At 45.1% G+C, this 12,561-nt stretch overlaps 2 protein-coding genes across 2 annotated transcripts in view; both read left to right on the top strand.

Annotated features, from left to right (window-relative positions):
• The window catches only part of PAK2 (p21 (RAC1) activated kinase 2), a 43,691-nt gene extending 37,316 nt beyond the window's left edge, over positions 1–6,375 (top strand). The window contains exons 13-15 of the mRNA XM_080622698.1: positions 805–1,001; positions 1,440–1,577; positions 2,388–6,375. Of these exons, the coding sequence (XP_080478824.1) occupies positions 805–1,001; positions 1,440–1,577; positions 2,388–2,474 (422 nt within the window). The 3' untranslated portion in view covers positions 2,475–6,375. The remainder of the gene's footprint in view (positions 1–804; positions 1,002–1,439; positions 1,578–2,387) is intronic.
• Positions 6,376–10,218: 3,843 nt separating this feature from the next.
• Positions 10,219–12,231, top strand: LOC308224081 (aquaporin-12-like; the record flags this gene model as incomplete). The annotated part of the gene is made up of 3 exons (XM_080623715.1): positions 10,219–10,825; positions 11,241–11,357; positions 11,974–12,231. The coding sequence occupies 3 exons, from the start codon at positions 10,219–10,221 to the stop codon at positions 12,153–12,155; spliced, it is 906 nt and encodes a 301-aa protein (XP_080479841.1). The 3' UTR covers positions 12,156–12,231.
• Positions 12,232–12,561: the final 330 nt, after the last annotated feature.

Here is a 12,561-nt window from a genome sequence, read left to right as displayed (position 1 = left end):
TCTCTCTCTCTCTCAAACTTAGTGTCAATGATAAAGTAATATCTGTCTCCTGCCTTAACTGTGTTCTTATTGATGCTTTACATGCCTGGGAAGTGGGAGTGCTGCAGCTGGATAAAGTAACATGATGGAACATGCATTGCTGCTGCACCTGAAGGCTATAGGAATAGGTGACTTTTCTTGTTTTCTTGAGTGTGGTTGTTCTCTTTGGTAGTTAACCTTGTGAAAAGGTTTGTTTGTCCAGGTTCCTTCTGCTGAGTGGACTAGCACTTCACTTATCTGAAGCCTTGTTTCTATGTCTGTCAGCTGTAGTACCTGTATTTGGTGGCCTATTGTGTGAAATGTTGAACTCAATAGCTGCACAAATAAAATCTGTTTAGCAGGGCAGAAGCCATGGTTTGTGGATTTGTTTTTTTTTCTAGTTCAGGCTGTATAACATACCATGTGCAGGATACTTGCCTTCTGTGCTCTGCTTGATTACTTTTTCTGGCTGTTGCCAGTCTAAGATCCTTGAAGGAAGGACTGGGCAAAAAACTGTTCTTCTGCAGAGTAATACTTGTGTGCCTGCTCCAGAGAATAAAAAGCTTTATCTTCATTCCATGGAATTCTACCCTGCTTAAACACCTTCAGATTTTGTATCTATCTTGTATGACAGATTTTGTAATATGGAGAATGTAGTGGAGAGACACCCCCCAAACCCTGCTCAAGTGTAGAGGAGTAAAATGTATGTGTAGTATTAGAGAAGTCTTCTAGGAACCCACTCATTTGGAGTGCACCAATTTAACTTTTACAATTGTTACCTTACAGCCGACTTCGGTTTCTGTGCTCAGATCACCCCAGAGCAGAGCAAGCGAAGCACTATGGTTGGAACTCCTTACTGGATGGCTCCTGAAGTGGTCACACGGAAAGCATATGGCCCTAAAGTGGACATCTGGTCTCTGGGCATCATGGCTATTGAGATGGTAGAAGGAGAACCCCCGTACCTCAACGAAAACCCCCTGAGGGTAAGAAGTCTGGATGTTCCTATAACTGTTTGCAGGTGTTTACCATATGAATGGTTTCAGTAATTGTTCATTAATAGTATCTTCATTAAAAGAAAATGAATTGAATAATAAAAGCTTCAGCAGGGCAAGAAAATTCCTCCACAAGGAAGATGGCTGTCTTGAATTTGCTGTCAGCCCTATCCCGAATTTGTCTATTTAGAAGATGAGTACCTGCTTGTAACTTAAACACTGGTCTTTGAACTTGATCTTCTGTGGTAGTTTAGGGAAAATAAATCCATTAGGTTATGAAAAATGCTGCTTGTGTCAGAATCTGATGTTTTATTTGCAAAGATAAGTATCTGTTGCTAAAAGATTTGGACCATTATTTTGCTACTAGCAAGAACAGGTGATGACCTGGTGTCTTGTATAACCAAGCCAGATCTTTACAATATTTTACAGGCTTTATATTTGATAGCAACAAATGGCACACCAGAGCTGCAGAATCCTGAGAAACTGTCGCCAATATTCCGGGATTTCTTGAACCGATGTTTGGAGATGGATGTCGAGAGAAGAGGATCAGCCAAAGAATTGCTACAGGTGAGGGTCAGCTTCTTCTCACAGTCTGAGAAACAGAAATCACGTTATCCTATGATAAACCATGCTGTAGACTGGTGCCCTCTCTTTCCATGTCTTCCTCTGAGTACTCTGATGGATAGCAGTTGGTAGGAGCTACAGTCATGAAAGATTGTACTGTGTACTTTGAAGTCTTTCCATCAGTAATGTGTGTCTTCATTCTGTCACTACTAAAGCATCCAGCAATTTACGAACTTACTGTAATAGAGCCATTGAAGTGAGCAGAATGGGACTGAGAGATGTTTTGATCAGGAAACCTCTTTATAGTGAATTACTGGAAAAGGAAAGGCCTAGGCTCTTTTGGGAATCATAGTATCGTAGAATGGTTTGGGTTGGAAGGGGCCTTAAAACCTCATCTAATTCCAACCCCCTGCCACGGGCAGGGACACCTTCCACTAGACCAGGTTGCTCCAAGCCCCATCCAGGCCGCCTTGAACACTGCCAGGTATGGGGCAGCCACAGCTTCTCTGGGCAGCCTGTGCCAGGGCCTCAGCTCTCTCAGGGGGAAGAATTTTTTTGTCCTAATACCTAATGTAAATCACCCCTCTGTCAGTTTAAAGCCATTCCCCCTTGTCCTGTTGCTACCCAGCCTTGTAAAAAGCCCTTCTGCAGGCTCAAGGAGCTCTGAATTTGTCCCTTCAAGAGCTGGGTATTGGCAGCATTTGCATTGCTTTTCATATCTCAAAATGAAAAGGGCTGTGTAGATACATGGCTTTTACTGGCATTTTAAACCAAGTCTTTCAGTAGTTCACTGTGTTTCTCTTTTCCTGGCAGCATCCCTTCTTGAAACTGGCCAAACCTCTCTCTAGCTTGACGCCATTGATCCTGGCAGCCAAAGAAGCAATGAAGAGTAACCGCTAACATTACTGCCACAGCCTTCATCCTTTTTTCGTTTGTATTTTACAAATCTTTATAATATATGAAATTTTTACACTTCTGGGGGAGGGAAGGGATTGGAGGGGGGGGACGCGGGACAACACACGTCTGCGAAAGGGAAGAAACTCTCATCCAGAAGACGCCCAAAATAAATTGTGGTGACTCCAGAGATCCCTGTCTGGGGTCCAGAAGGAATTGAGGACTGAATTACTGTTACTGGCCTTTTTTTTTTTTTTTTCTTTTATTATTTCCCCCCAGACAGCTTAGAAATGCCACTTACCGTGCCCAGGGTTTTAAGGGTTTTTAACGACTTTGCTGTAACAGCTCCCATTCATTGTACCCCATTGTCTGGGTACTTTCAATACTTGAATGACAGATTCAAGCTTTCAGAGAGCAGTAGTAATTTTACCTGCTGATCTCTTTCACACTTCTCTTCCTCCCCTCTACCTGTTTATTTTTAAATCACTCTAGTGAAGCTCCCATATGACGAGGTGCACAGTGAGTGTGACAAATGTGAATGTGCATCTTGCCTGTCATTTCATTTATGGATTAGTTGTCAGAGTACTGTAGGATTGGCGATTCGGCTACTTAAAACATGGTAATGTATTGAAACATTTTTTCACTTCTAAGATGAATATGGAGGGAGGAGGAAGACAAGTATTCAGCTGTTTCTTATGTGCCTGTGCTCTGTGGACTTTTAATCAAAGATGTGGCCTCTTTGTAGAAACTTAACGATTGGTCAAGTCTTTGGATGTCGGTTTATGGATATGTAGGCAGGGGTCAGATACTTTATTTATGATCAAATGATCAGCTATAGTCAGGGCAAGAAAAAAATTCCAGCTGTCTTCCTGTCTGCTCTTTTTTTTTTTTTTCCCATTAGAATTGTTGGCCGGAAGCTTAAGGGATAATGTGCTTAGTGCGGTGGATGGTTCAAAAATGTATTGTATCTGTGCTCTGACTTGGGCTTTGGAAGTTATGCTGGTGCCTTTGACTTTTTTATTTTACATTTCTTTTCTTTGTATCAAATACATTTTTGTATATGTTGTATTTTTTCCCCCAAGCAAATAATGCATCAGCCTATGGAGTTGTCAGAGTTTAAGTATTAGAGCTATTTTTCCCAGTTTTTTATGTGCTTCATTTGTACTAATGAAATCAGAAGAACAAGTAATCAAATCTGAGGACACTGAAGATACAGGATTTTTAAATAGGATTCAAATGGAGGATTATGAACACCTGGAATTGCCAAAGTGCTGTTCTGAGAAGATGAAAGCTGCGAGGGGAGATCGGTGCTGTCAGATGTTCATGGGGCTTATTTGACCAGCTAGTTCGAGGCTGAGGAAATGTGATGTGTCACACTGACCCTTTCTCACCTAAAGACATTATACCAGCTAGAATGGCTGAAGTTAAACATTCAATGCAAGAAAAAGTGTCTCCCTCTGAAGAACAGTGACCAACTTGAGCAGCTGAGTTCTTGAGGTGTTACTAGAGACAAGTGTAGAAGATCCTGTGGCTGCTTCTAGTGCTACAGTCTATGCATTTCAACTTCTCCAACAGTTTAACGAAGAGCTAACTGTAGTAACAAAGTGCCAAATGATTCTGTGAAAGAACAACCATTACTTTAGTGGGGTTTTATTGCATTCCCAGTAGGGCAGGACCTGGGACAGGCAAGGTTACAGCTGGGTATGGGGTGGAGGACCCTGAATAAAAATTATTTGCACACTTTTACAAATGTTGCTGGCAGAAGATAGAGGTCATTTCAGATAATTTCAGTATTTGTATAGTGATAGAGATAACTGTGTTTTGGGGACTGGTAGCCAAGGTATGGCAGAACCACCTTCCAGCTGAGAGCAGTTGGAGGCTGTTTGTGTTGATGATGGAGGGGAAGCAGGGCATTGGTGTGGTACCAACAAGATACCTTTATTATGCAGGGCACTGCAGTATCACAGTTCAGCGTGTGTTCTGCTCAGGCATGGTAGTACGCTTCTAAGTCGGGTAAGTTATGTTACTTGTTCCATCACAGGAATGAATTCCTCTAGCTACAAGCCTAAGAAGAGTTCTGGCTTTAAACTTAAGTGTCTTATTCCAGACAAGGAAATCTAGATGCATTTCCCAGGCAAAATCTATTATGAGCCATAGACACTGTAAACACTGTAATGGCGATGCCCCTGGTTTGAATGTGTCTGGCTCCCTGATCAAATGAAGTAGTGAGGAGGCTTGGCTGAGAGAAAAAACCCTGTCATACCAATGATTCCTTCTTTGTCCATTGCTGGCAATGGACTTTGTGAAACTCCTTGTGCCAGAGTTAAACTGGGAACTTTTTTTTCTTCTTTCTTTTTTCCTTTTCTCTTTTGATGGCACAATCTAGACAGTAAAATAACTTGTGGTAAATTTAGGGTTTGTTGTTGGGTTTTTTTTAAATAGAAATAAACAAATCGTAAGTAATTTTACCTTATTAGTTCACTTCTATTGCTAAATGAAAATGGTTTAAAACGTGTTACTAAAATTGCCCAATATAGTCTACTTAGGAGATGATTTCCAAACTTTCAGCCATCTTGGCACCCAAAACTTGGCCGAGTCCAGCACTTACCAGAACATACCTTGGCACTTGCTGTGTGACCTGCAGAGGTGTTAAGCTCTGAGTTTGAGAAGTGTCCCCATCTCTCCTTCCCCACGCAGCAGCTTTATCGTTATGTGGTAAGGTTTCTTACCCCCATGCTGCCAGAAATCAGGGTCAGAGATGGAGCTGGCAGGAGAGGAGAGCCACAAGAGGGTTGTGCTTTTGTGTCTTAGTGGATTGGGCATCGCTTTTCTAAGGATGTCAGCTGGATGTGTCTGCAAGACTGGAAAAATGCAAACTGTGAGTTTTTTGCCCTGATGGGAGCAGATTTATGTCCCTAAGACTTGCTGCAGGGCTGTTCAACTCTGCTGTATCACTAAGGCAGACAGGTAGAGACCAGACAGAGTTTGAGTAGATGATGATAAGGGAAGGAGTGCATCTGAATGCAGTCTGGGATTTCCTGTACGTCTCACTATCGGGTGCCCATGTAAGATCCTGAGTCAGAATCAGATATGCATGTGATACGTATGAAGTGTAATATACAGGGGGGTGGCTAGTTTGGTATATGGAGCTGGGCAGCTAATGGCTGAGATGCACGTATGCAGGCAATGTGTGATTCCTGAGGTTTTCTTGTTACCATGGAATAAACTGTACTTCTCACTAAAAGCAGCCATGGCGCTGGGAATGTGCACTTTGACCTGCCTTAGGTGTTAATGAGACTAATTGTAGGCTTTCCCCAGCTCTCCGGTGCAGGGAAGTGCAAAGGGGTGGTTAGAGCAGACGGGGGAGCCTAGGTCCCTTTGTTAGAGGGGATAGTGGGTGGGCTGGGGAGGGTGCAAGGAGGTTGTTAAAGGTCTCTCCAGCTAGAGTTGAATAAAATAAATGTCTCTGGTCTGTTTTTCCCTCTGTTCTTCATGCTGTCAATGGAAATGGAAGTAGGTGCAAGCTTTCTTTTTATTTTTTTAACTGTCTTCAGATTTTAATGTTGCCTTTTATGTAATTTAATCCCATTATGTTATTTAATTGTTACTGCAATATTAACTACTGTATTTGTTGACTTTGTTTAATAACTGTTCTTTCAGGGCTAGAAATAAACTTTAAAAAACATTTGGGTCTTCCCCATCATGAGTTTATACCTTCTAAGACAAGAGTAGCTGAAAGAGTGCATGTTTAGATGTCTTAATGAGATTAACAGAATGTATTTGTAATTAAACTTCTTATGAATGCTTTAACGATGACGGATATAAGTTTATGCTATACTAGTCTGCCCTGTTTCTTTTAAAACTATTACTTGTCAGAGTCTGTACTAGCCTTGGGATAACTGCAGACTCTCCTTGCTGCCACTGCTGGTGGAATGTTTTGACTCCCACAAAGTGTTCCAGGTTGCTGGCGGAAGGGGAGCAGCTCTGAAACACCCTTTTCACGCACTGTGGAAAGAGATTCCTTGCCCTACTTACAAAGGGAGCAAAGCAAAGGCCGGCCTAGTTTGTCACAGTCGCATCTCCACCATCCATTCACTGTAAGGTAGCCTTTTGGTAGTGACTGGGGTGGGACTCATGGGCCAGTCACAAACCATGATTGTGGCAATATGGTGGTATTGGGGAATTAATCTGAGCAAGACTGCTTTATTGCACCATGAATGTCATCCATTATACTGTGTATAAACATTACAGCACAGGAAATGTGAGGACTGAGCTATCCGGGTGCCTGCTTGGAAGACTGGGTCTGCACTGTCACTGCTGATCAGCAGTTTGAGCCATAGAGCCTGATGGGGCAAGGATACTGCGTGTTGACAGCTCACCTAGGACTTGGGATGAGAGCAGTGGTGCCTGTTTAGGCTGCAGAGGGTTGCTTCTGTTTTCCATTGAAACAACAAGAGTGTTATGGTGTGTTGGCATGGCAGTCTAGCTAAAGAAAAGGACGTCTAAATGCATTTACTTTGGGGTTGAGAATGTCAAGGACTCATCATGTTGTGTGTTTCCTGTGTAGTATTGGGAAATTTTCTCTTCCCCTTTCTTGCATGTTGTACAAGCTTTGCTCATACCACTGACAAAGGGAAATGGAGAAACCACTCGTCTTCAGAAGTCTTTTCAACCAGACATGAGAATGTTGTTTTGCACAAAGCACTGTCACTTCAGGTTAATTTGTTGTAAGATCTTTGTCTTTTATATAATTGATGCATTTAAACTGATGTTCTCTAACACTGCATTTAAGTGATTTTGCATTTAATTTGTGGGGGGAAGTGTTGACAAGAAGAGGGAGAAGGTGCCTAGGTGGAACTCACTGATTATCTGTGTGTTTGTCCTTGTGCTGCTTGAAGGAGAGCAGGAGTTTGGCTCAGTGTGGTTTACACAAGTTGAAAGTTGCTAGTCTTTGCTTGAGAAATAGTGTTAAATCTTGTGTGAGCTTGCTCATCCCTTGCACATAGCTGGCCTAGACTAAAACCAAGAGCAGCCCTAATTTTTTGGATCCATTTATTGAAGATGGGGTATTTAAAACATTGTTCTTTAACATAGTGAAGGTGAGGGGCAACGATTTCTCCCTTTCGGGGCTATTTGGTTGCAGTGAGTTGAACGCAATTATTTGTGCTGTGCCAGGAACACTGGTTAAAACCAGCATGGCTGAAAACTGAGGAGCTTCATTTCTAATACGTGTTTTCACAGCGGTGCCTTGAGGAGGGTGGTTGTGTTTCAGCTTGAGTCATGTGGCTCACGTGTGAGCACAGCAGTTGCCTGCAAATGCCTGCTCCCAGGGACTTGTGCAGCTGCATTTTCCCTATTGTTATAACTTGCATTTTGCTCTGAAGATTGTTTTCCGTATAACCAGCGATCCTGAGTGATGTGAGGAAGATACTTGCAATTGCGCTGAGCTCAGCTCCATTCTTGATGCTGCTTTCCAGATGTGTGGAGGAAGCAGGTTTTTCCAAGGGATTTTTTTCCCTACTTTGAACTCCAGCCTAAAGAAGGATTTTCTTTTGAGGCAGTGGAAATGCTGAGAAATGAGAACAATGAATCTGTCTGACTGTAATTTTTCTACCTGTGCTCTGTTACAAGGGAGGAGGGCAGTGCTGATGCAGCTTCTCATGCTGGTGTTCCCTTAGTTCAGTGGTGATACTGCTTTTTCCCCTTCCTGTCCACCAGCGAGCAGGGGGGAATATCTTCCAACACATTGTAACTTCATTTCAAATCCTGTCTACTTATTGACCTGATTATTGAAACAGCATGTAGGGAGTGATTGTTATTATTATTTTGTTTATTTTTTGTGTTAGTGGGATTTGCCCACTGGGAAGTTAATGGTTGCTCATTCTCTTTTGGACACTAAAAGGCCACCAGATTTCTCCTTTGGAGAAGATGTATTGGACCAGAAGCAAGGAGGATGGGAGTGGAACAGCAGGCAGTATGTCTTAATGCACGGATGTGTCTCAGTGCACGGATGTTTCTCAATGTGCAGATTGCAGTTTGTGGTGTTTCCTGAAGGGTTTGTGATAATGAATCCGGCTCGGTTTAAATGTGGATCAACAGAGAAGGTGCTGCTGTGACTCCAGGCATCTCCACAGAATGTTCTCGAGGAGGAGCAGCCGGGGGCATTTTATGCCCCATACCAGGTTCAGGGGTGACCTTACCAGGGTCAGATGTGTCCCTTGGATTCAAGGTATCTGTAGCGGAGGATGACGATTCTTTATCATTTTTGCCTCCCAGTGCATGCTTGTTCCATGGATTCAGGTTTTTTCATGAAGCACAATTAACTGGTGCCTCTCCTTGAGCCCTTTTCATCCGGCTGCCTGTGGGAGGAAACCTGCTGCTGGGTTTCCGCAGCAGCTGATAACAGGTGCCTGCTTTTGGAAAGCTCTTGTCTGCCCCCCTGCACAGTAAAACTCTCCTTAAATAACCTTACAGCTCTATTCAGCTGTGGCTGTCACCTCTTTGTGGGTGAAAACTGGTGTGAGGAAGCCAGGGTGCTTCTGTTCAGCTTTTGTTACCCTCCAGTGTTTCTGGAGAGTGTGTGTTTACTTACCTGTGGAAATGCCAGCTTGTTCCTACCCCATGGCTGAAAACCAAAACCCCTTTAAAACACTTGCGTTTTAAGCTGTTGTAGTTCTTGACAGCTCTGAAAGCAAAGTTTGGTTCAGAAAAGACACTGATGTTCCAGCCATGGAACGGTGGGTTTCAGTGGCAGTATCTGAGTTTTTAGACAGTCTTGTTTCTGGAAGAGCAGCTGTACAAAGCTACATAGGCTGTTGAAGGGGTTTTGCCTTTGCAGTGCTCCACAGCGGAGCTTGCAGCATCCCCCCTTCTCCTGTCAGCACTGAAGGGAGATAGGAAATGAGCTGCTTGTGTATCTGTCACTGGTATTATTTAATCCCATAAAACTACTCTTACAAGCAACAGCTTCCAGCTCCTCTCTCCAGCCTGGGATAAGTGTCCCACAATGGCAGGATGTGCTGTGGGCAGAATTACAGGCAACGGACGGGAAATAGTTTTTGAAGACCTCTGAACATTTACTTCCTGCGGTCCAACTCTTCGAATGCTTGAAAAGGAGAAGGGAAAAAACCTGTTCTGTGGGAAGGAAGAGATGCTGGGCTTTTTCTCTTTTCCCCGGTTTTACCATGGATGCCACAGTGTTTTCTGTGTCACAGCTGTGTTTGGAGGAAGGGGATGAGAATGTACTTTGCATCATAGAATTAGGTGATCTTTAAGGTCCATTCCAACCCACACTGTTCTATGGTTCTGCGTGCCTCAATCCTGTGTCTCCTGACAGTTTATTCTATAAATGGCTAGGTGCTGGAAATAAAACCGCATTAATAGAAGCTGTTGTCTCCTTGCCTGTGATGGGGGCAGTGAGAGGGGCCTGTGTAACCTGCTAGCACTGCTGGTGCCCGAGAAGATACATACTGAATGGTTTATGCTCTGTTAACCGGGAGTTCCTGGTAACATGACATTTCCCGCACCATCCCACCCTTCCTGGGACACTTGCAGCTGATCCAGCTGTGGGTGAGTTCCTCAGCTCCCCGTGGCAGCAAGCACTGCCCTGGGCAGCATGTGCAGTGCTTCCCAAGCCTGTCAGGCTGCGCCACGTTCACTTACATGCGGCTTTATAAAGAGGAGGTGCAGAAGCTTTCCCTGCTCCCTCTTGGGGTTTGGTCCGGTCTTTTCCCCCAGAACAGCCTTTGCTATGGCTGGCCTGAATGTCTCCATTGCTTTCTTTTTACTGGTGGTTGGGGTGTGCCAGGTGCTCAGGCAGCTTTCCAAGAGGCTTCTGTCTCCTGGAGCATATGACTGCCTTGCCAGAGAACTTGCTGGCTCATTACAGTTGTGCATGAGCTGCCTTGAGCTGAGGATGCTGGTGGAGATTGGCCCATGGGGTGGTGGCTTTGGTCCAGACGTGGTCCTTACGCTGCTCTTCCTCCTTTTCGCTGTTCATGGTGTCTCTTTTGATGGAGCATCCGCCAATCCGACCGTCTCTCTTCAGGAGTTCTTGCTCCTTGAGTCCAGCCTAGCAGCAACTGCTACCAAGCTGCTGGCCCAGGGTGCAGGCATGGGCATGGGCTGGGCTGTCACCAAGCTCTACTGGTCCTGGGAGCTGACGCAGTTCCACCTCATCCAGAACCTGATAGCACCAGAGTGCAGCTCCTCCATCCGCACTGCTCTGCACCATGCTGCCTTTGCAGAAGGCTGCTGCTCTTTCGTTTTCCACCTTGTCCTTCTCAAGCTGCGACAGAGTCACCCAGTGTACCGGGTCCCTGCACTGGCAGTGACTGTCACCTTCCTGAGCTACACAGGTGAGCAGCACTTGCTTTTCTAAGTCATTTGCAAATATACCTAATTTGCCAGGGAGGAGCAGTTCCTTTTTCATCTTCAGGTGAAATTGTTACCTCTTGGTAGGTAACAATTATCAAGATGTTTGTTTTCTACTTATTTTGGGGAATATCCATTAGGCAGCAGGTGAAACGCTAGAACATGAGAAGCCATAGCTTGTCCCAAGACTGGGACTGCTTTCCTCAAATGATCCTGCACTGAGCTCTTCCCACAAAGCTCTGGGTGACAAGGGTGGGATTTCCGCATGTGCTGCTGTTACATGGTACAAGACATGCAGCTACTGGCAGGCAGGAGAGGTCGTGGGTCTCCTGGCCCAGCTGTGTCAGTCTTTCAAAGCATGCAATTGAGACTGCTGGCCATGCTTCTCTTCCCATGCAGCTGGACCATACACAGGGGCCTTCTTCAACCCTGCCCTGGCCACCGCCGTCACCTTTCACTGCTCTGGGAGCAGCTTTTGGGACTACACCCGGGTGTACTGGCTGGGGCCCCTCACAGGTGAGATCTGCTGGGGAGGTGCCAAGGGGCAGGGATGGGGATCAATGTGCAAGGCAGAAATGTTGGGACATAACACAAGCTATTCCTGGCAAAGCACTGAACTTGGGAATTGCCATTTCCAAGTGTCCTCCTCTGTCCTCCTTCCCTGTCACTTGAGTCATCTCTTTGCTGTCCATTTTGTGAGTTTCTACCTGGGAGACAGGAAGACCCTTCCCAAAGCCGAAGTTTGGGGGAGATGAAATGAAGATGTTTTAGGGCAACAATAGCCTGAGCTATGCTGTAGAGGTTGTCCACAGCTTCCAAATGACCACAGGGAGCTGGGTAAGCATTGCTTTGAATGTAGAAAGCTGAGACAGAAGACTTCTGCTGTGGTTTACGGCTCTTATCTTTGGGTCAAAACAAGCCTTGCTTGTTACATTAAGGACATAATGGTTAAGTTCTCCTTAGAGTAATTTAGCAAGGGTTTGTCAGGTGTCACTGGGGACTCCAGTGGTGCTGGGCTACTTTTTGGTCGTGATGAAGGTTGCGGGGAAGGACCTGAAAATCACTGCTGAGCCATGGGGAGGGTGGAGGTGCTTGGTGCAGCACACAGCAGATGTCCATGCTCTTGTTTCAGGGATGCTCACTGCCCTCTTGCTGTTCCAAGGCAACATCCCACGACTCTTCCAGAAAAACCTCCTTTACAGACAGAAGAGCAAATACAAGATACCCAAGGCAAAGGTGGTGGCGCACGTGGAGGGTAACGAACTGCAGAGGAAGAGGAAAGGGGAGAAGAGCAACTCCAAGCCCTGTGCCTGAGCCACGCATGAGGGCCAAAGAGGTTCCTGCAGCCCCTCTCCTGGGAACAGGTTTCTCCTCTCACCCATCATCTATCCTGCCCGTTCATTCCCTACCTCAGGGTGAGATACTTCGAAAGCATCGCAAAGGAATCAGCCAAGCTGGCCTTGCAGGACATCAGAATCCCTGAGCTCCTTTGGGAATAACTTGAAAGTCTCCCTGGAGAGCCCAGAATGTTTTGAGACTGCATGACTAGCTTGGTGGGGGGAAAAAAAACCCAATACTTTTGCATAAATTGCTGGTTGTCTTGCATTGCCAGGAAGCTTACAGAAAGTCAGGACCATCCCGTGGGTAGGCTTGAGCAACTCCTGAGTTATTGCATTGTGGAGTGCTTGAAATAACCCGACTTGCAGCCATAAAAACACAA

The sequence above is a fragment of the Psittacula echo genome (assembly GCF_963264785.1).
Source record: "Psittacula echo genome assembly, chromosome: 7".
NCBI lineage: Eukaryota > Metazoa > Chordata > Aves > Psittaciformes > Psittacidae > Psittacula > Psittacula echo.
Note: the sequence above shows the minus strand (reverse complement) of the source record. Positions and strands in the feature narration are given on the sequence as shown.